Source organism: Tiliqua scincoides, chromosome 5 (assembly GCF_035046505.1).
Source record: "Tiliqua scincoides isolate rTilSci1 chromosome 5, rTilSci1.hap2, whole genome shotgun sequence".
NCBI lineage: Eukaryota > Metazoa > Chordata > Lepidosauria > Squamata > Scincidae > Tiliqua > Tiliqua scincoides.
Window position 1 is genome coordinate 85,809,942 of NC_089825.1, and position 22,908 is coordinate 85,832,849.

Sequence of the window (22,908 nt, forward strand, 5' to 3'; positions counted from 1 at the left end):
CTCAAAGTGGTGGTTTGCCCTTTTACGAGATGCTGAGGCCCTTGGAAGTAGGTGTTTAGTAGGTGTCTTCCTGTGAAGGAATCGTCTATTGGCTAGGAGAGGCAAAAATTCAGTGGTTATTTTTCAGCTTTCAGTTTCCATTTCTTTATGGTGGTTCTCCCGGTGCTTGCTCTAGGGCAGGGGTGTCCAAAGTTTTTGGTGGTAGGGCCACATCATCTCTCTGACACTGTGTCAGGGGCTGGGAAAAAAAAGAATTAATTTACATTTAAAATTTGAATAAATTTACATAAGCTTACATAAATGAATATATTAAAGATGAACTTTTAAGAATGAATGAAGGTCTCGCAATAGCTCAAGGCCTATAAAAGGCCTTGCACAAAACAAGGCTGGCCTTTCCTTTGCTGCCGCTACTGCATCACAGACTTGAAACAGCAAGCAGTGGAGGAAGCCCTCATCCCACAGCTCACACGAGAGGTCAAACAGTCGCCCTCACACTGAGAGCAGTTGCGTTGGGCCAGTGTGGGCTCCAACAAATCTCCGGAGGGCCAGAGGCTCATTGGAGACTGGGGGCTCCCTGAGGGCCGCATTGAGAGGCCTCGAGGGCTGCAAGTGGCCCCAGGGCCGGGGTTTGGGCACCTTTGCTCTAGGGTGTTGCATTTGTCCTAAGCCTGCAAAACAGGTAAGAAAGCTTGTCAAAATTTCTGAGTTGAACTGAAGCCAAATCTGTGTGGCCACATGCAAAGCAGTGTTCCTGGCCACTAAAGTGGCCCAAGTGTTGAATATGTAAGTATTGCCTCTGTGTGTGTGGGGGGGCGAGTGGGTGGGCAGGCGAAGAAGGTAGCACTTCGGTTTCCTTCTTGGTGCCCCTGGGTTCCTCCTTCAAAAATTCCCTCCTTCTTGCTTTTCCATTTTTGAAAACTATAGTTAGAAATAATTAGCCACCCCTTTGAAGTGCATTTGGGGGGCAGGGGGAGAATGTCCTCCGCTGGTGTGTAAAAACGTGTGGCAAGAAGACAATAGCAAGTGATAGCAAGTCTTGCTGGGTCAGATCAAAAGTCTTCCCTAGCCCAGCATTTTCTGTGATGGTGGCCAGATAATCCCCTGCAAGGTAGATCACAAGGAGTTCACTGTGGGAATAACTGAGATTAGTAACTAGCATTTGATTTAATTGTGGAGGAAGCTTGATAGGGAGGGTTGTGCTGGTGGATGGGTGGAAATGGTGAACTGCTTTTCTCTCATTTGCAAAATGTGGGTGACTGTGTTGCCATCTTTCTTGTTTCGTGCACTTTTGTTTCAGAAACTTTGTGAGGTGTTTGTCCCATACTTTCTGCAAGTGTTTGGTGGATGATGTTAGTGAAAAGCTCCTGTTGAGATGCAGGCCCCATGTTTTCATAACAAAACGTCAGAAATGTGAAATGTCAGAGCTCCATTTCTGATTTTCAGCAGCCAGTCACATCAGATGCTCTCTGCTTCTATCCTCTTTTGTGTCTGTGTGGTGACTTTTTTTGGCGTTTCCTTTGTGTGGTCACTTGCTATACTTGAAACTTGTCACTGTGGTCGTTCTTTCAGCTCTGACAAGCACACGGTTTTGTTTTCCCTCCACACTCCGCCTCCTTTTTCTTTGCTTTTGTGACAACACAGGTCATCGTCCCCATCCCGTCCCCCACAAGTTGAGGCAACGTGTTGCTATTTGGTTCTGTTTCTTAGTGAGCAAACAAAAGCATTTCCTGATTCAAAACGCAAGCTTCTGTTTTCTTCTTTTACTTTCCATCTTTGGATGTGAGATGAAGTATCAGTCTCAGGACCTGGCATAGTTGCTGAGATGCTTGGGGCTGTTGCAAAAGTCTCTTGCAGGATTGGGAGCGTGGGTTGGAGTTGGAGAGAAGTATTTCCAATGGTTCAGTTGCTTTAGGAGGCTAGTAGGCTGGAGCATGCAAATGGCACTCCTTATGCTTTCTGGCTTCATAGGCTGTTTCCAAATGACATGAGCAGGGAACGGATCCAAAGGCAGCTACTTCCTCATGTCCGGGACTGTTCCCGGCAAGTGTTGCCTCTTGGCATTTACTGTAAATCTTTTCCCTGCTTTTCTCTGGAGGCACCAGAGACGCCCTGCTGCACTTGGAAGTGAAGGCTGCAGGAGCTGCATTGTGGGAGGCCATGAAACTTTTTCTTTTCTTTCCCAAGGGGCATTTTGGGCTTGGTGAAACACTTCCAGTAAAACTTGGCTTGATGAATGCCACAGGTCTGCCAAAAAGCCTGTCTCTGCCTGATCTACGCATGCAGCAAAATGGGGTGGCAGAGTGGATTGCACTACTTCAATCCGAGGGAATTCAGTGTTTCTCATGTTCCCCTGTGTAAAAAGAATATCTTGCAAATAGAAAATGAGAATGACACTTTGGACTGAAACTTTTATCCTTGGTGTGGTGTCCCCCCCCCCTTTTTTTTTTTTTGCTTGCAGGGAGTGTGTGTGAGAGACCATTAAAAAGTGGCATTCCCCACCCACAGGGTGAATCTATTTTGCAAACTGAATTTTATCCTCTCACATGTAGCTACACCAGGCCTATAAGACGTGCAAGGCAGTGTACACGAAAATAAAACAACTGCATCTCATCTTTTGATATTTGAATGAGCATCTGGGGATGAAGGGAGATTCAGAGTTCCACAGGCCATGGTCAGCCATGTGCATCCCTGTCCTTGCGAAGTGTTTCATTTAAGTTAATACAGTTTTGCCCTGCCCTTCCCCCCCACTGCTGTGGGTGCCCAAGGTGACTTGTGTAAAAGCATGCATAGTAAAACCAAATGCAGCAATAAAACAGCTGAAAGCAAGAGGCGGCAGCACAAAAGCCATAAAAGCATCAGCAGTAGATAATTATAAAAATATGGAATATAAAAATGTAGCAGCACAGAACAAAAACGGCAATAAATAAAATAAAAATGGTTGAAAGTGCTGGGCTTTGTATTTGGAAAACAGGGAACTGTCATCACCATCTCTTCTTCTTCCCAGAAGCCCTGGGTGCAAAATGAGACCCTGTCTAGCTTTGAGAGGCAGATCCTCCTGTACTCCATTTCAGGATTGTTGCAAACATTGGATTTCACATTATACCATCTCCACCTCCCTTTTTTGCTTAGCTGCCTGTTGAAAAGTTCCGGAGAACATGAAAGCCTGTTAAAGATTTTTTGTTTGGTTTCTCTAATAAAGGGTTTACCGGATGTTGGCGCCCCCCCTTTCTTTGGTCTAATAACCAACACAGGGTGCAGTCCTAACCCACTTTCCAGCACCGACATAAGGGCAACGCAGCTCCGAGGTAAGGGAACAAGCATTCCCTCACATTGAGGAGGCCTCCATGAGTGCCACCCAACTGCAGGATGCAACACACATCCCATTGACACAGCAGTGCCAGTGCTGGAAGGTTGGTTAGGATTTGGGTGATAGTTGCTTACTATTTTCTAGGGCACCACTATATAACTGTATGCATCACGTGCTTAGTTCCCAAACACCCTCATTTCTCAAGTCTGCTTTGTGGTCAATGCCACACATTTGAATGTGATGCTTTCCTAAGGTCAGACCAAAAAGCCAACAAAATGAACAGTAGTTCATAACTAAGAAATACAGTTTAACTTCTCTGTGGATGGACATATGCAAACAATGAATAATTTTATATCGAGCAATGCTTGGCACAATGTAATTGTTCCTTTTTATTGGAGGCACTTCGGTGTTTCATAGTCACCGCAGTAACCCTAGTGGTCTTGTCTCTTCCATTCATGTTGACAAGGAGAAACGGGTATAGAATTGAAGAGTAACTTTCTTTTGCTTTTGTGGTGATATGTGTGTATCAAAACAATTTCTTGGAACACGTGACAGATTCTTTGAATGATAAATAGTTGCCCTTATAAAATCTTTTCTTAAAAAATCTATTTGTAAATGTTGTGCTAAGGTCCATAAATGCATATTTTGTTCCAGTGAGGTCTCTTACCCTTCTTCAGAATCTAAAAGGGGGTGGAACACCTTGACCCAGCCAAGGCTCGTTGCAACAAAGGCCAGCTCAATCCTTCCCCAACCTCAGAGCTGAGATTGCACCTGCAATCATGCTGGCCTCTGAAGCACCACAGTTGATACCCAGCACCTTCTATTGAAGAAGGAGACATTTGGTAGTGAGCACCCGGCTATCAAGGCTCACCAAAATGCAGGAACCCCAGTTTTCAGTTTTGTTTTGGTTTTTTCCAATTTGTAAGTTATTACTTATTAGAATAGTTACTACGGTAACTCTAGCAACCCTATTGGTTGAATCTTTCCCCTCAGTGCATAGTTAGTTGGGAGCCAGTGGGTTGAGTGATCAAACAATGGATTTTATGCACAACAGATGCACAACAGATGCAAGCAATTCCTTCCTGGCTGACTCCTGAAAGAATCATTCCAACCAGTGATGCATGAAGCCGTTTTGTCACTCCAGATCTGCAAACACAGAAGTTAACTCTGGTGTGTTTGAATACTTGCACTCTTCAAATCAAAGTTTGACTTGAATTTGAAACCAGAAGGCACTTGCGGAAACTAAGATTTATCAGTTTATTTTCCAACAGACCTTCCCTTTAAAAAGCTTTAAATCATTTAAGAACACTTTGTCACACAAATCTGTGCCAAGCAATTCTGTATCTTGTTATCTCATCTCCATATTTCATTGACCAGCCAAAATTAAATTGCCCTCGCAAAACCTGATGTGCAGGAAGAGTTGTTTGTATAATGCTTGGCAGTGATTCAGTTTTTTTTAAGAGCATTCAAACGCTCTGCATATTTATTTTTTTTAGTAGGCTGTCAATATTCCTGCAGAGCCGGTCTATATAATTGTGCCCATATTGCAGTTGAAAGACTAAACAATGCCTAAGGCCACCTAGTGAATTTACTGCAAAGATGAAATCCGAACCAGGGACTTCCCAGTTGGTGCTTTGAGGTTCCACTGCCCACGCTTAGTCGAGACTCCTCTTTTTGCAGTTGCGCTGAAAAACAGAACTTGAGAAGTCAGTTCAATTCCATGTATTTGCATTAGTGGCAATAATTGGTAGCCCTATTATGATCTCTTTAACAGCCACTGAAAGTCCCTCAGCCTTTGTGTGGGTATTGCAAGACTTTGCATACTGATGCCAATAATCCCCAGGTTCTTTTCCAAAGATCAAAGGCCTGAGTTGATGAGACCTTTGACAGTTAAAGACAAGGGAGGAGCTCTGGATCTTTTTCAAAGAGCCTGTGGCTGCCTCTGTGCCCCCAGTTGGGGGGCAGGGGGAGGGGTGGTTCAGGCCTGAGACCAGATGGGGATGGCAGAGCAGGCCTCCGCCACACCCTAATCCATGTCCCATGTTTGCTGGCGTTGCACAGGGCTAAATAGCTGCCACAGATCAGAGTGGCCCCATTGAACAGGCAAATGTTCCCTTATTCCGAGGAGACCTCCCGCCTGCTCAGATCCAACCCAGGGCACAACGTGGGCCTGGTGGCCCCACTGCACCAGGAATGCCTGTGTCTCAATATAAATGAACCTCAACAACTCCAGGTAGAGTTCTCAATGCTGCTTGCTTTTGTTTCTGAACAAAATAGCCAAAGTTCCTTCTCTCTCTGTCCTGATTGGGTAGCATGTTGTTAGCATTGGAAATTCCTCAGATATCACCTCAGCAGTGTTCAGATATCACCTCAGCAATGAACTCTCTAGGTGGCCTCAGGGAAGCTGATCTTCTGTCTAACGTAGAGATCACAAACCTGACCTCACTTACAGGAAGACACTGAGAGAACTTGCATGAAGAAATGTAGACCCTTGACATGCACCATATTGGATGCCAAGTATTTATTTTTCTTCAAGTTTGGTACCTTGGGGCATCAGAGACGCCTGCGTTGGCTCGGTCATGTCGTGAGAATGGATGATGGCCGGATCCCAAAGGATCTCCTCTATGGAGAACTCGTGCAAGGAAAGCGCCCTACAGGTAGACCACAGCTGCGATACAAGGACATCTGCAAGAGGGATCTGAAGGCCTTAGGAGTGGACCTCAACAGGTGGGAAACCCTGGCCTCTGAGCGGCCCGCTTGGAGGCAGGCTGTGCAGCATGGCCTTTCCCAGTTTGAAGAGACACTTTGCCAACAGTCTGAGGCAAAGAGGCAAAGAAGGAAGGCCCATAGCCAGGGAGACAGACCAGGGACAGACTGCACTTGCTCCCAGTGTGGAAGGGATTGTCACCCCCGAATTGGCCTTTTCAGCCACAGTAGATGCTGTTCCAGAACCACCATTCAGAGCGCGATACCATAGTCTTTCGAGACTGAAGGTTGCCAACATGTATGTTGAAAAACCTTTCAGGAAGCCAGTGATGCCGGATCACTTAGGGTTTTTGTTTGTTCTTTAAATAAAGGTTTGCTACAGCCCTTCCTTGGGGATCTCAAAGCACCCCATAGGGCCTTTCCCATCTTCCTTAAACACCTTTCATTGTGGCTTGCCTTTGGGTGTGGGGACAAGAGTGAGCTTTGGCTTTAATTTCTCTTTTGCATACAGGTCGTGGTGATGGTGGGTGGCTTCCTGTGACTACTTAACTGGGTTGCAAAAGAAGGGTGGAAAAAACATTTGGCAAGAGTGGATTTCTTGTCAAGGGAAGGTGAAGTGAGAGCAGCCTTGCCTTAGTGCCTTGTCTACTGGTCAGATATGCCATAGATCTGTGGGGAGGGGGACAAAGAGCTTTGGCCATTCTCCTCTCCATAGAACATTAGGACATCTCTTAGCTTTGCATCTTTCCTCTTCCCCCTCACTCTCCCTCCACTTCCAAGAAGCTGAACCCAAAATTACAACTTTCTTTCTCTATCTCCTGCTCTTACTTCCCCAGGAACTGATGCTTGTGATTTCTGATGTCACGTTATCTACAACTGTACTGTGAATGTGCCTGCTTGATTCACCTCCCATTTATCTGATTCTACCCTAATTCTTTGTTCCACCTTCCTCTTATCTTGTTTGCTTTTCCCCTCCTCATTGATAATATTGTATTTGCACATTTATCTGACTCTTACCTTTTGTGAATGCTACTTTTGAAGTAGGCAGCACATCTCCCATGGTCCCATTCCACCCTTGTGTCATTGCTGCAGCATTTGTGTATTAATACCTGTACAGGTTGAGCCTTATTACTCATGTGGGTTCCGTTCCAAGCGTGTAAAACATTTGTCTCTGTGTTTCCAGGTTTCCAGAGTCAGCTGCCAAGATGGCACAGTGGAACCAACTGCAGCAGCTGGACACGAGGTATTTGGAGCAGCTCCATCAACTCTACAGCGACAGCTTTCCAATGGAGCTACGGCAATTCCTTGCACCCTGGATAGAGAGCCAGGACTGGTGAGTTGCGAAACTTTTCAGTGTGGGCGCATGCTGGTTGGGATTGACTGGTATTCTTTGCTTGTGCCTTCTCAGTCAGCTTCTCAGTCAGCCTTGAGAAAATAAAGACTGACGTTTGGTGGAAACGTTTTACCTTTGTGGAAAAGGTAAAAATATTAAAACTCGCAGTGGCTAGGATCTCTATTCTCAGTGTATTGCTCTGTTCTCCAGTCTTCAACCTTTTCGTGATATGACCCCGTTAAATAAATCAATGAAGTATGAGACTGGAGACCCACCACCAACCCTGCCCCTTCTCCCAAGACCCTATCCACTCACCCCTGCCCCCCATCGCCACCCACTTCTAGCCCCCATAGTGCCCTCCCAGCACTGTTCGGTATAATCAAATATTCTTATTAGAGAGAGCAGAAAAAGTTACTATGAAACGTGACACTAGTGAAAGCTATTTTAGCACAATTGCTAAGAACCTGGGCAGGATTGGGGCACAGTCTCCTGGTACCTGAAGGATTACACCAAATACCTCCTCCTTGACCTGGTGGTGCATTAATTCAGTAGTCTTCAACCTTTTTCATTCCTGTAAATTGTGATGACCCCACGATTGAGGCTTTATGACTCTTTCTTATAGCTTTAATACCCCCCACCGCGGTTCCCAAACTTACTGTGGTTATGGCACCATTCTTTCACGGTGGCATCTTCCTCCTGGCTCTCCTAGGCGCTACCATCTTGGATTGTGTAAGATCTCACACGATCCAAGACAGTGGCACCCTGGAAAGTTAGGAAGAAGAGGCCACTAGGGACATCCTGCAACTCTCCTGTTTGGGAACCTCTGTCCCCTCTTTTTCTTACAAAGTTAATTGTGGGCATAGGTTTTGTCGCAATCTAATTAAGGGCTGCCAGAGTCAAACAAAATTGCTTTGGGAGTCAGATCTGGCTTAGAAGTTGCTAGCTAACTAATCTATGATCTCGAAAGTATTAGACACCTTCCAACTACCACCTGTAACTTAAAAAAAAAAATACAATGCAAGATATGGTAGAGATTTCCAAAGTATTGTCATGCCATGGGTGTATGGTCTTGCATGCTTATGTGTGATTAGAGGTCTTACGGGAAATTACAGAAACCTTTTGTCTTAAAAATATACAGAAACTTCCTGACAGTAATGACACTTCTTTCCTGGTTATAACTGAGAACAGTGTTTGTGGAATTAGACTTAGGGCACAATCCTAACCAACTTTCCAGCACTGACATAGCTGTGCCAGTGGGGCATGTGCTATATCCTGCAGTTGTGGGGCAATCACAGAGGCCTTCTCAAGGTAAGGCAATGTTGGTTCCCTTACTTTGAAGTTGCATTGCCCTTATGTCAGTGCTGGAAAGTTGGTTAGGACTGTGGCCTTAGAGGAGTTTCTTGACCTCGCCACTCTTCATGCTTTGTATGACTCCATTTCTCCTTCCACCCCCCACCATCTTCTGTTAAGGGCCTATGCTGCCAGCAAAGAGTCCCATGCCACATTGGTATTCCATAATCTCCTGGGTGAAATTGACCAGCAGTACAGCCGCTTCCTGCAGGAATCCAACGTTCTGTACCAACACAACCTGCGCCGGATCAAGCAGTTCTTGCAGGTGGGAATGGCTGATTGAACTTGGTGTTGGGAACCCAAATTTATGTGGGCCCCTGAGTGAGCACTGACCCAAGTTGTAGGTATCTGAGACAAAAGACATACTCACTGTCTGGGAAAGATTACTTTGGCTGTCTCAAAACATGAGAGAGGGAGAGGGAGGGGAGAGGGAGAGGGTGAGGGGGGGGGAGAGAGAGAAGCAGTTTCCTGCTATATTCCTTTTGCTTGGGAGGTACCCCATCCAGTGTTGTTGTGAATTGTGACTTCTCCATTTTAAGGGAATCCAAAGTTTGCAGGGAAACTACAACTAGTTTCTTGGCATTTATATGGCACTTCAAAGTATTCAAAGAACTTCACATACATTATCTCAGTAATCCTTACAACAGCACTGTAAGGTAGGTCAGTCATCCTCCTACAGATAAGAGGAGCTGAGGGTTGGAGAGTATGGCTTGCCCACAGCCACTGCCTGAACCAAATCCTTGAACCTTTAACTTACTGGTTCATAACTTAGTCTCAGGAACTACACCATTTCCTTGCTGAACTGTTAATAAAACAATTTGTATTGTGGCCATAGACACTGGATGTGAGCCCATAAATTGGCATCAGCCAGCACTCCTCCTGGTCCCAACAGCGGCTGAATTTTTCCTTAGGAAGGTCACCTGACCTGTGTTTCTAGGGGGAAGTCCTTATCTGGTAGGGATACCTAGCAGGTCGCCAGCAAAATAGCAAAACAGTGATGGATGCACCTATACACCAATGCACTTGTATTGCATCTTTTGCAGACTTTGATAATCGTAAGCTCTGTTTTGGAAGCCAATGTTTGCTGAAACTTAGTATATAAATAGTACAAATAAACTTATTGGCCGTCAAGGCTACAAATCTCAGGATGCATTCTTCTGTGCTGTATCTAATCAGTCTTGTGGACTTTGACACTCACAACTTCTGTGTTTTGTTTTTTTAAGACTGATTAGATACAGCAAGTTTGGAACCTTCATGGAAGTTAAAGAACTATCTGGAAAGCAAATGGAATGCTTTTCAAATCTTTGACCCTAGGGAGCGCTGTGTGAGGAATCTTCTGAGCTGTGATCAAATTCCTGGACTTGAAAGTGATCTGGGTTCCTCATCTTGGGCCCTGCCCTTTGCCTCATCATCCCTATTGTGTCCTTGTCACTCCCGATAAAGAATTGCAAGTGCAGCAACTTCTCAGTTCTGCAAGCAAAGCAAACAGAGTGAATGAAAAGTGTACTTGGTTAGCACACTGTGTTCAGATAGTAAAATAAGAATGCAGCATTTTGAAGTTCATTGCATGTGAACATATGCACACATGAACATGCTTAGAATGAAATTTGTTTTGCCTTGAACTAATATCCCTATTTTCCATCTCGAAGGACTCCCACAGCAGCTTCCAGAAAATGTGAAACATCAATAATATAATTAAAATCAGCAAAACAAAGCAATAAATTAGGATGCAAATATGAGCAGTCAAACTGCTTCATCCTTAAATCAGAATTAAAATGAAAGGTAGTTGCCATCAACACATTTTGAGTATTCATTTACAATATCCCTATTTCTGGAATGGTCAGTAAATAACTCTTATGGAAGAATGTGAGAACCAAGGGCTGGTGTCCTCTCATGTCCAGGGCAGTATTCCTCATATCAAGGTCAGCTCTCTCTAGGAAAAAAAAAATCTGCTTCTGAGGTTTAGTGTAGGGCACTACACTAGTGATTGTCAACCTTTTTCGTCTCATGGCACACTGACAAGGTACTAAAATTGTCAAGGCACACCATTAGTTTTTGGACAATTGACAAGACACACCTTGCTGTTGGAGGGGGGGGGGCTCATATCCCCAATGGTCCTATTAATAAATGACCCTCCACCAAACTCCTGCAGCACACCTGGGGACCATTGGCGGCACACCAGTGTGCCGCGGCACAGTGGTTGAAAATGGCTGGTGTATAGAATTAAACTAGAAGGCTGCTTGCTGAGCTTTCTGTATAAAGGAGTATACGGATATCTGGTGGCAAATTAAGATAATTACTTGTGAAGTGTTACAGATTGGAACACCTGTGGAAATTTAAGATCATTACCTGTGGATTGTGATAGACTGAGATTTTTAAAGGGAAAATGTCCACCAGGAGACGTAATACGTTGGAACAGATACACAAAGAGAAATCCCCACCAAGATCATCGGGGAAAGAGTTGAATCTGGAAGCTATTCAAGATTTACTGATGGAAAATCGTTTGCAGAAAAAAATAGAAGGGATGGATGGGAGATTCGAAATATTGCATCAAGAAATGCAGGAGATGAATTTACAGATGGGAAAAGGCGCAAAAAGAAAATATTTTAAGATTCAGAGCTATACCAGAACAGGAAGGAGAGGAGATAAGAGCCAGGATGAGAGAAATCTTGGCAACTTGCTTGAAAAGTGATCCTAATGAGATGGAGTTGGAGATAGAGTCTACAGAGTAAATACAAGGATTGCAAGGTTGAGAAAGCTTCCAAGAGATATATTAGTGCATTTCATAAGAAAAAGGACAAGAGATAGGGTTTTATAGCAACATGCAAAGATGAAGCTTACAGTAGAAGGAGTACAGATTATTGTGATGAAGGAGGTTCCACTTAGAATTCTAAAGAAAAGGAAAGACTATGGCTTTCTGGTGGATGTTTTGAAACATAAGAAAATTATCTTTAGATGGTGTGAATTGGAAGGAGTTACCTTTAGATTTCAGAGTAGAATGTATAGAATAGATTCAGTTCAGAAAGCTAAAGATTTTATGAAGGAATTCGAAGGAGGAGGAGAAAGAAGAGGACAGGAAAATCTAAAGGATATGCAACAAGCCCAAATAGACTTTCAAATAATTAGTTCAGAAGATTAGCTATGGAGTATAACGTAAGTTTTTATCTTGGAACATTAATGGAGCTAATGCTCCAAATAAGAGGAAAAAAATATTTTATTATTTGAAGAAACTTAAAAAAGATGTGATTTGCCTTTTAGAGACGCATATTAAAAAAGGTCATACAAATTATTTAATACAGAGAAAGTTAGGACAAGAATTTTTTTCAACAAATTCAAAGAAGAAAAATGGTATGGTTATGTATGTTAAAGATTATTTAAAACCAAAACTTGTGTTTGCAGATGAAAAAGACAGGTGGTTGGCTGTGGAAGTTATAATTTCTGGAGTAAGAACTTTACTTTTGGATTTGTATGCTCCAAATCAAGAAAGAGGAGTTTTTTTAAGGCAATTATTGGATGTACTCTTAAATTACTCATATTCAAGTTATTGTTTGATGGGAGATTGGAATGCAGTTGTGTCACCACAAAGGGACAAAAAATCTGAGAAGGAGATTAAGATTTCTCAAGGGAAATTACCAAAAACTTTTTTTGATTTGGTAGAAGCTTTAGGGGTTGTAGATATTTGGCGACAAATGAATGGAAATATAAAAGAGTTTACCTATTATTCAGAAAGACACAGATCATTTTCAAGAATAGATATGTTCTGGGTGACGAAGGATATTGCAATAAAAACTTCTAAAACAGAAATTCTATCAAAGACTCTTTCAGATCATAATCCAATAACTATGAGTATTAAGAAGAAACCTACAACATATAGATGGAGATTGAATGAATTGTTGTTACAAAAAGAGGTTATAATAAAGGATGCTAAGCAGAAATTAAGGGAATTTTTTAATTTGAATTTAAATAAGGGAACAGAAATGAGGATAGTTTGGGATGCTAGTAAAGCTTTTATGAGAGGATACTTTATTCAGAAAAGTATAGAATGGAAAAAAGAGAGACAAATTAAGTTTCAGAAAATTGAGGAGGAAATTAAAAAGAAGGAATATGAGTTAATAGAAGTCCCAGGAGATTAAAAAAATGGTACAACAAATAAAAGATTTACAGCATCAATTATCTTTGATGATGGTGAATCAAATGGAAATTAAATTAAAGTTTGTGAAACAAAGATATTTTGAGCATGCCAATAAACCAGGGAAATGGTTGGCCTACAAATTGAGGAAGCAGAGAGAGAAGAGAGTAATTTTAAAATTGCAGGAGGCGGGAAAAATGTATACTGATCAGGAGGATATAAAAAAATAATTACAAATTATTATGCTAATTTATACAAAAGTCAAAAAATAGATCAAGTAGAAGTAAAGAACTACTTGGATAAATAAAATTTACCAGAAATGTCTGAAGAACAAAGGGAAATCTTAAATAATAGAATAACTCTGTGTGAAGTTGTAGAGGCAATAAAGAAGATTAATATAGATAAAGCTCCGGGTCCAGATGGTTTAACAGGTAGATTCTATAAATGTTTAGAAGAAGAAGTAAGTTTACCATTGCTTAACACGATGAATGATATTTTGCAGACTGGGAAAATGCCAGATTCATGGAAAGTAGCAAATATAACTTTGATTCCTAAAGAAGGACAGGATTTGATGGATATAAAAAATTACAGACCTCTTTCCTTGTTGAATAATGATTGTAAAATATTTACAGCAATTTTAGCAAACAGAATGAAGAAGATATTACAAAATCTTATACGTGAAGATCAATGTGGTTTTTTACTGAAAAGACACATGAGTGATATTAGAATAGTATTGGGTTTGCTGGAATATTATGATAAAAGGATAGAGAAACAATTAGCATTGATTTTTTTGGACTTTGAGAAGGCATTTGACAATTTGAGTTGGACTTTCTTGATTGCTGTCTTAGAGAAGATGAACTTTGGAGGGAACTTTATACAATGGATAAAGTCAATTTATACATCACAAACTGTGCAGGTAGTGGTAAATGGAGAACTATCAACAGTGTTTGAGATTCAAAAGGGAACACGACAAGGATGTCCATTGTCGCCACTTTTATTTATACTTGCCCTAGAAGTGTTGTGTAGAGATATTAGACAAGATGAAAGACTACATGGTGCAAAGAATAAAGATGAATGTTTTAAATTAAGAGCATTTGCAGATGATATGGTTTTGATTTTAGAAAAACCTTTAAAAGACATAGAGTTGTTGATGGTTAAGTTGAAGAAGTTTGAATCATTAGCAGGATTTAAGATAAATAAACAGAAAACTAAAATTTTATCTAAAAATATGAATGAACAAGATCAATCGAAGTTGATGAATAAGACTAGGTTCAAAGTGGAGAAGAAGATTAAGTATTTAGGTATTATTTTGACAAACACGAATTGTATGTTATTTCAAAATAATTATGTTAAAGTTTGGGGTGAAATTAAAAAAGATTTTGCAAGATGGGAAAGGTTGAAATTATCTTTTTTGGGAAGAATATCTGTAATTAAAATGAATGTACTACTAAAAATGCTTTTTCTCTTCCAGAATATACCAATATTACTTTCTGATAAACCTTTTAAAGAGTGGCAGAAAGATGTGACAGGTTTTATATGGCAAGGGAAAAAACCAAGAGTGAAACTTAAGATTTTGCAAGATGCAAAAGAAAGAGGAGGTTTAGGACTGCCTGATCTGAAGACTTATTATGCATCATGTTGTTTTCTGTGGCTTAAAGAATGGATATTGTTGCAAAACAAAAAATTGTTGAAGTTAGAAGGATATGATTTAAGATTTGGTTGGCATGGATATCTTTGGTATGATAAGTTGAAAGTGAATATGGAATTCAAGAATCATTGTTAGACATGCACTGTGGAAGATATGGAATCGTTATAAGAAAAGGTTTTACAACAAAATTCCACTCTTAACTTCACCACAAGAAGCACATTTTGGTTTGGGAACTGTACCAAGAGATAAATGGTTATTGTATAAGAACTTATTGAAATGTAATCAAGGTCAATGTATTTTGAAGTCTAGAGAGGAATTGATTGTAGAGGGTTTTGACTGCCAATGGTTTATGTATTTACAATTATTAGAAAGATTTAAAATTGATAAAAAATTATATGGTTTTGAAGAGGGAGAGACAATATTGGAGAAACAATTAAGATCAGATGAGCAGGTAATATCTAAAATATATAAATTGCTTTTGAAGTTTGAAACAGAAGATGAACAGGTTAAAGAATGCATGATCCAGTGGGCAAAAAATGTGGGCTATGAACTTTCAATGGACAGATGGGAGAAATTATGGATAAAACAGACAAAATTTACTTTGAGTGTTAGCATTAAGGAAAATATATATAAGATGATCTATCGTTGGTATGTGACACCAAGTAAATTAGCTAAAATGTATGAAACTATGTCCAATAGTTGTTGGAAATGTAAGAAACAAGAGGGAATATTCTACCACATGTGGTGGACGTGTTCCAAAAGTTAAAAAATATTGGTCACAAATTCATGCACAGATACAGTTGATCTTAAAAAAAATATACAATTGAAGTCAGAAGTATTTTTATTAGGTATGACAGATGAGTATGTGGAAAGAAAAAATGAAGTTTTATTTTTGTATATGATAAGCGCTGCCAGAATACTTTATGCTCAAAATTGGAAGACTATGAATATACCTTCGGTGGAGGAATGGTGGATAAGACTTATGGATTATGCGGAGATGGATAAATTAACAATTTTGCTTAGGGAGAATTCAACAGAAACCTTTTTGAAGAATTGGAGTCCAGTTATTAATTTTTTGAATCAGAGAGAGGATGGGGATTTGAGGTATTTTGGATTTGAAGATTGATTTTGAAGTATTAGTGGTATAGATTAACATTTGTTAATGTTTGGACTGTATGTATTTGGATACTCAGGACGCAAGCTCTGTAGACCTGGATCTTGGTATGTTCCGTCAGCTTCTTGTTGGACCAGACTCTCTTTGTGAGTCTGGAAAACGTGGTAGCTGCTTTACCGATGCGCTTGTTTAGCTCGGTATCGAGAGAAAGAGTGTCGGAGATCGTTGAGCCAAGGTACACAAAGTCATGGACAACCTCCAGTTCATGCTCAGAGATTGTAATGCAGGGAGGTGAGTCCACATCCTGAACCATGACCTGTGTTTTCTTCAGGCTGATTGTCAGTCCAAAATCTTGGCAGGCCTTGCTAAAACGATCCATGAGCTGCTGGAGATCTTTGGCAGAGTGGGTAGTGACAGCTGCATCGTCAGCAAAGAGGAAGTCACGCAGACATTTCAGCTGGACTTTGGATTTTGCTCTCAGTCTGGAGAGGTTGAAGAGCTTTCCGTCTGATCTGGTCCGGAGATAGATGCCTTCTGTTGCAGTTCCAAAGGCCTGCTTCAGCAGGACAGCGAAGAAAATCCCAAACAAGGTTGGTGCAAGAACACAGCCCTGCTTCACTCCGCTTCGGATGTCAAAAGGGTCTGATGTGGAGCCATCGAAGACAACAGTGCCCTTCATGTCCTTGTGGAAAGATCTGATGATGCTGAGGAGCCTGGGTGGACATCCAATCTTGGGGAGAATCTTGAAGAGGCCATCCCTGCTGACCAGGTCGAAGGCCTTCGTGAGATCTATGAAGGCTATAAAGAGTGGCTGTCGTTGTTCCCTGCATTTCTCCTGCAGTTGTCTAAGGGACAACTTGCGTCCTGAGCTACACTTCCTGAGCTTGCGTTCCTGAGCTTGCGTCCTGAGTACACTTCTGTACTGCAGCGAGTCATGGACTCTTCGCTCACAACAGGAGAGGAAACTGAGCGCTTTCCACATGCGCTGCCTCCGACGCATCCTCGGCATCACCTGGCAGGACAAAGTTCCAAACAACACAGTCCTGGAACGTGCTGGAATCCCTAGCATGTATTCACTGCTGAAACAGAGACGCCTGCGTTGGCTTGGCCATGTCGTGAGAATGGATGATGGCCGGATCCCAAAGGATCTCCTCTATGGAGAACTCGTGCAAGGAAAGCGCCCTACAGGTAGACCACAGCTGCGATACAAGGACATCTGCAAGAGGGATCTGAAGGCCTTAGGGATGGACCTCAACAAGTGGGAAACCCTGGCCTCTGAGCGGCCCGCTTGGAGGCAGGCTGTGCAGCATGGCCTTTCCCAGTTTGAAGAGACACTTGGCCAACAGTCTGAGGCAAAGAGGCAAAGAAGGAAGGCCCATAGCCAGGGAGACAGACCAGGGACAGACTGCACTTGCTCCCGGTGTGGAAGGGATTGTCACTCCCGGATTGGCCTTTTCAGCCACACTAGACGCTGTGCCAGAACCACCTTTCAGAGCGCGATACCATAGTCTTTTGAGACTGAAGGTTGCCAATACAAATGTATTTGGATTATAAATATGGGAATGTTTTGGCTTCGCTCGTGCTGCTTTATTGGAATTTTGTTTATGTATGTATTTGTTTTTCTATTTTATGTTTATTATAGTTAAATAAATAAATAAATGACAAAAAAATTAAAAAAAAAAAGAGAGAGAAAATGGCTGGTGTAGGGCAGTGTTCTCCAACTGGTAGTCACCAGCCTGAGAAGCCCTGTCTCTGGCCCCTTAAGGGGCGGGGAAGGGGGGGAAAGGCAATAACACGATCTCAAGGATAGCTCTGTTGCTAGGGACAAGAGGGGGTTCCACTTACAGCCAGTACCAGCTTCTTGGAGGGTCTGGGGAGTCTGCAGACCCCTCTGCAGGGCTCCCCAAGCCTCCAAATGTTTGAAAAATGTTAGGGGGGAAAAAGCCCACTTTGGTTTGGCAGCAAAAACAGGAAGTGGGTGTTTTTAAAAACTTTTTCCAGGCATTTGGACGCTTGGGGAGCCCTGTAGAGGGGTCCACAGGATCCCTGGACCCCCCAGGAGTCTAGTGCTGGTTGTAGGTAAGTGGAAAATCCCCCTCCCTGTCCCTGGCAGCAGCCTTCTCCCTTCCCCCACAGCAACTTACCTTGGTTCTCAAACTCCCTGACAGTTTAAGAACTGCTGGTGTAGGGGTTTTTTGTTTTGTTTTCACCCAGTCCTTTAAGATTTGGCCATAAGAATGTCTAAGTCAGATATTAACATCCCCCCTACTTTAACTCAGTTCACCTGCAGTTGGAGCCTGTCTCTGAATCCCAAATACGTTGGGTACCAGTAACCAGGGTGTTGCGTTCATGTCTTGCTGGTGAACCTCTGAGAAAGATCTGGCTAGCTATTCTTAGGGAATTGAACACCGTGGTTCTTGGTAGGGTTACTGGGGTCAACATGGAAGGCTTTTAAAAGCTGCACCTGCCAAAATTCCCTCTTCTATACAACGGTTAAAGGTATAGGCACCCTGTCCTACTTGGTATCTGGTAACCCAGTTGTTGGGCGTGGCTAAATGGAAGGAACTGTGTGTATGAACATCCCCTCCAATCGTTTGCTGTGCACTGGCACCAGAACCTCCCTGCTTCTCAGTATTCATTTGGTTTCTCTTCCTTTTTACAGAGCAGGTATTTGGAGAAACCCATGGAGATTGCCCGCATTGTAGCCCGGTGTCTCTGGGAAGAGAATCGGCTGCTGCAGACAGCAGCCACGGCAGCCCAGGTAAGAGGAGGAGCTGTTTGCCCTGCTGTCACCTGTCACCATCAGTTCCTATCAGGGAGTTGCCAGCCATGTGGGTGTGAAAACAAAAACCCAAGAGTTGTTCTTCTTGAAACTTCTGAATAGCAAAGCTCTGTGATCAACACACCTTTCTGCATGTTGTTGCTTCTACGTATTTCAGAAGAGTAAACTTGGGACGATTAATGCCGAGGGCCTCAGTTTGATGTTTCCTCAAGAGTCTGCACCTCCATTTGTCAGGAAATGGTAGCTCCTGGCTAGGGGTTGTACGTGGCTCCAAACAAGTCACTTCGTGCTAACCGTAATGCGTCTTGGGCTTTCCCTTCCATCTGTTAACCTCTTACTTGTGTTCAGGGCTTGGTTTATTATTAGTATTAATAATAATAATAATACAGGTATTTATATACTGCCTTTCTTGGTCGTCACATTTCTCCTCAGACTTTAATTCAAGGTGGTTTACGCAGGCAGGCTGTTCTAAATCCCCGTAGGGATTTTTACAATTGAAGAAAGGTTCTATCTTTCAAGAACCACAACATTTCAGATGGATCTTTCTGATCTGGTATCACATTCTGGCCTCGTTTCCTCCCATGCAAGCTGACAAGCAGCTCCTTCATCTCTCACATGGAGGGCAGCCAAGACGCTTCTTCGCTCACGCCAAAGAGCAGGTGGAATAACTCGGCTCGGCTTGTCAGCTGCTTCAAGGTCTCGCCATTCACGGCACCGGTGGCCTCAAACTGGAGACCTTCGGATGTTATCTTCAGGCAAACGGAGGCTCTACCCTCTAGACAAGACCTCCTGCCCTAAACACTGTCTTTTGAACTGCACGTTTTTGGAAGGGATTCAAAAGGGTTCACATCCAGTATGATCTGGCACACATGGACCTCCTATGAATAATCTTCCTTGACTTGACCCTTTGTATATTGGTCCTTTCACCATTCAACCTATGCAAAACAGCATGTTGCCAAACAATGTATATGGCTGCAGTTCTAGTGTGTAAAGCCTTGCCTGGAGGAAAGCAATTCTTGCACTGACATGCCTCATCCCTCATAACTGAGTGCAAAGAGTCTGCAGTAAGCACCCTCACTGGCATTCCTGGAGGGGGGGCAAAACGCAAACTTTCTTTAGGCACTGGGATGCTGTGGAAAGCGGCCTTTCCTCCTCGGCTTCCACGCCAGTCGCAGCTGTGAAATCAAAGTGGAGCCTTCTCCTCGGCTTTGCCCTTGCCTTCCAGAATGGCTTGGAAGCCCAGGAGGAGGAACCATTTTACATGGTGTTCCAGAGCCTGAAGAAACTTAGCATTTTGCCCCTACTCCTGGAACACCAGTGGGCACACTGTATGTTCAATCTGGCCTCCTGGAGCTTCTCATTTCCTCCTTATTATGTTGTTTTCTTCTAGCCAAAGACTTCCCCTAAAATTCTGTCAGAATATTGTAATTCTCTCCTTTATGTATTTTGGGACTCACATTTAATTTGGCTGTTTCTTAGCTCACTCATGGGAGTGAGCCAAGGTGATAGGAACATAGGAAATCACCATGTACCAAGTCAGACGATTCATCCATCTAGCACAGTATTGTTAAAGCTGATGGACAGCAAATCCCCAGGGTTCCAGACAGGAATCTTCTTCCCTTCTACCTGGAAGTGTCAGCAATTGGACTGGAAACATCTGCATGCAGTCTACTTGCAAACCTTTGAGTGATAATCTGTCCTTAAGGGGAGAAGCAAACTCACCTGTGTTGGGGGTGAGACATAAAAGGGGCAAAGGGGTTTTTGTTTGGCAGTGAAAGGAAAGCAGTGCCTCTCTTGGTATTCACAGTGTGGGTTTTTAAAAAAGCCCTTGTACTGAGATACAGGCAACAAGCTTCTTTTTTTTTTTAACCTGAGAGTGTACAATTATGCAAGAGTAAATCAACTGAGCCAGTGTTGCTAACAGTTCAGGTTTTGCTCTTTTCAAGATATTTGAAATCTTCTACTTAGAAACTAGAGGCTGACCAACAGAGAACCAGATTAAAAGACTGCATCCTCATCTTCTCCTCTTCCCCCCCCCCCTTATCCTCCCCTTCACTGCAGCAAGGTGGCCAGGCAAACCACCCTACAGCTGCTGTGGTGACAGAGAAACAGCAGATGCTGGAGCAACACTTGCAGGATGTGAGAAAGAGGGTGCAGGTATGTGGGAGAAAGGTGCCCTCTCTTCCTTGGTTCCTAACTTCTGATGGTTTCAGCAATGGGCTTGTAATTTTTTTCTGGCTTTCTTTGTAGGATCTGGAGCAAAAGATGAAAGTGGTGGAAAATCTTCAGGATGACTTTGATTTCAACTACAAGACCTTGAAGAGTCAAGGCGGTAGGTGGGGACTGTTTTGGAACCATCTGGCCAAAAGAGGGATTTACCCGTTGCAGGAAAATGTGTGGATGGAGAGGCTTCCATCTGCTTGCCTGATGCTTCGGGCAAAGGAGAGCTAATTTAATCCAGAACTCAAGCAGTCCTTCTGAATCCAAGGCAGAGGCGGCTGGTGCAGGGGCCTGACTTCTCACTAGGAGCTTGAGATATATCAGCTTCTGGATCTGCCGTATGCTTTGTCAAAAAAAAAAAAAAAGCCACATTTTACAAATGGAATGAATTATAGGACCCTCTTGTGTGTGTGCATTGTGCAACTTTTCCCCCTGCTGGCTCCCTTTAGACATGCAGGATCTGAATGGGAACAACCAGTCAGTGACACGGCAGAAGATGCAACAGCTGGAGCAGATGCTGACGGCACTGGATCAAATGCGAAGGGTAAGGGCTGCCACGAGAAGATTCCCTCCTGTCCTTTCCATTCCTTTGATCCTCATCCCCAGTTCCAAACAGCTCCACTTAAGCAGCCCAGGGCCATCAAGTAGCAGAAGTGTTCTTCCAGCACCGAGCTTTCCACCAACCAGAGAAGCAAGCAAAGCAAGAAGTGTGCCTCCGGAGAAAACCATCTGGTCTCTACTAGGTGTTCGTTCCATGTTGAAATTGGTCCTTTCGCCACACAAAGCGAAGGGCATCCTCTGGACATTTTCCCTGGTACAGCTGATTCATATATGCATGACTCAGGGTCTTATCACTGGATGACTCACTGCTCTGTGTGTTTGTAATTCCATTTTAGCACTATTGAGTTCAAGATGGTGCCAGATGATTCAAAAGCCTAGTATGTGAGGTGAGGGACAGGGCTGTGGTAGAGCACTAACTTAGCATGACGAAGGTCCCAGGTTCAACTCCTGGCATCTTTAGCTATGACTGGGAAAGACCCCTGTCTGAGGTCCTGAAGATCCACTGCCAGCCAGCCTAGAAGACACTGATTTAGATCAGCAATTTTCAACCACTGTGCCACGGTACGTTGGTATGCAACGAATGGCCCATAGGTGTTCCGCAGGAGTTTGGGAGAGGGTCATTTATTAGGAGGGCCATTGGGGGATACAAGTCCCTCCATCAGCAGTGCAGTGTGCCTTATCAGTTGTCAAAAAACAGATGGTGTGCCTTGACAATTTTAGTGCCTATTCAGTGTGCTGTGAGATGAAAAAGTTTGAAAATCACTGACCTAGATGAACCCAGGGGTCTGATTTACTCAAAGGTCACCTCATACGTGTTTGGCTATTTCACCCATGCAAGTCACCACAGTCATTTTGTGTGCATGTGCGTGTGCGTGTGTGCGCGCGCGAGAACTTGAGATGCTAAACAAAACAGAAGAGCATCCTGAATGTGCCTGTTCCTTCCTTACCTAGGGAATTGTGAGTGAGCTGGCTGGGCTGCTGTCAGCCATGGAATATGTGCAGAAGACACTAGTAGATGAGGAGCTGGCTGACTGGAAGAGGAGACAGCAGATTGCGTGTATTGGTGGCCCACCCAACATTTGCCTTGATCGCCTAGAAAACTGGTGAGGATTGAGTGACTCAGCTGTCTTTTCTGTTTTCCCAGGTATCTTCTTGTGATGTCTGAAAACTAGAAAGGTATCCACAGTAGGACCAAATGTGGATACCGGTAGCAAGTGCCATTTCTCTTTAGGGAAAAGCTGCTGAATTCCAGGAGGAAGAGCCATAGCATGGTCATAGAGCACATGATTTAATGCAGAAGGTCCTGTATGCAGTTTCTGGCAAAGCCACAAAAGACCCCTGTACAAGAGCCTGGAGAGCTATTACTAGTCAGAACAGACAAGATTTGGCTTATGTGGATCAGTAGTCTGACTCTCTAAAGCAGCCAGTTAGAATCTGCGAGAGGGCAATTCTGATGCCTGTCTTTCCTGCTCACACACAATAGCTGTTCAAGTGCAATTTTAAGATACAAGGACAGCCTGGTGAACAGGTGCTAAGCTGCTGCTTGTGTGTTGATTTGCCTTCCTCTCTCCAACTCTAGGATAACGTCCCTGGCAGAATCGCAGCTTCAGACACGTCAGCAGATAAAGAAGCTCGAAGAGCTCCAGCAGAAGGTCTCCTACAAGGGTGACCCCATTGTTCAGCACCGGCCCTTGCTGGAGGAGCGCATTGTGGAGCTATTCAGGAACCTCATGAAGAGGTATTCCCCGTTGTTGTTAT

At 43.2% G+C, this 22,908-nt stretch overlaps 1 protein-coding gene across 3 annotated transcripts in view; it reads left to right on the forward strand.

Moving 5' to 3' along the window:
* Window positions 1–22,908, forward strand: part of STAT3 (signal transducer and activator of transcription 3) — a 45,747-nt gene that overhangs the window by 11,821 nt on the left and 11,018 nt on the right. For 2 of the 3 annotated variants that reach the window (XM_066631352.1, XM_066631354.1), the window contains exons 2-9: window positions 7,197–7,346; window positions 8,817–8,961; window positions 18,250–18,348; window positions 20,431–20,526; window positions 20,620–20,701; window positions 21,039–21,133; window positions 22,102–22,253; window positions 22,730–22,888. In XM_066631352.1, coding sequence (XP_066487449.1) covers window positions 7,219–7,346; window positions 8,817–8,961; window positions 18,250–18,348; window positions 20,431–20,526; window positions 20,620–20,701; window positions 21,039–21,133; window positions 22,102–22,253; window positions 22,730–22,888 — 956 coding nt within the window. In that variant the 5' untranslated portion in view covers window positions 7,197–7,218. The remainder of the gene's footprint in view (window positions 1–7,196; window positions 7,347–8,816; window positions 8,962–18,249; window positions 18,349–20,430; window positions 20,527–20,619; window positions 20,702–21,038; window positions 21,134–22,101; window positions 22,254–22,729; window positions 22,889–22,908) is intronic. The other variant, XM_066631353.1, reaches the window with a different exon arrangement.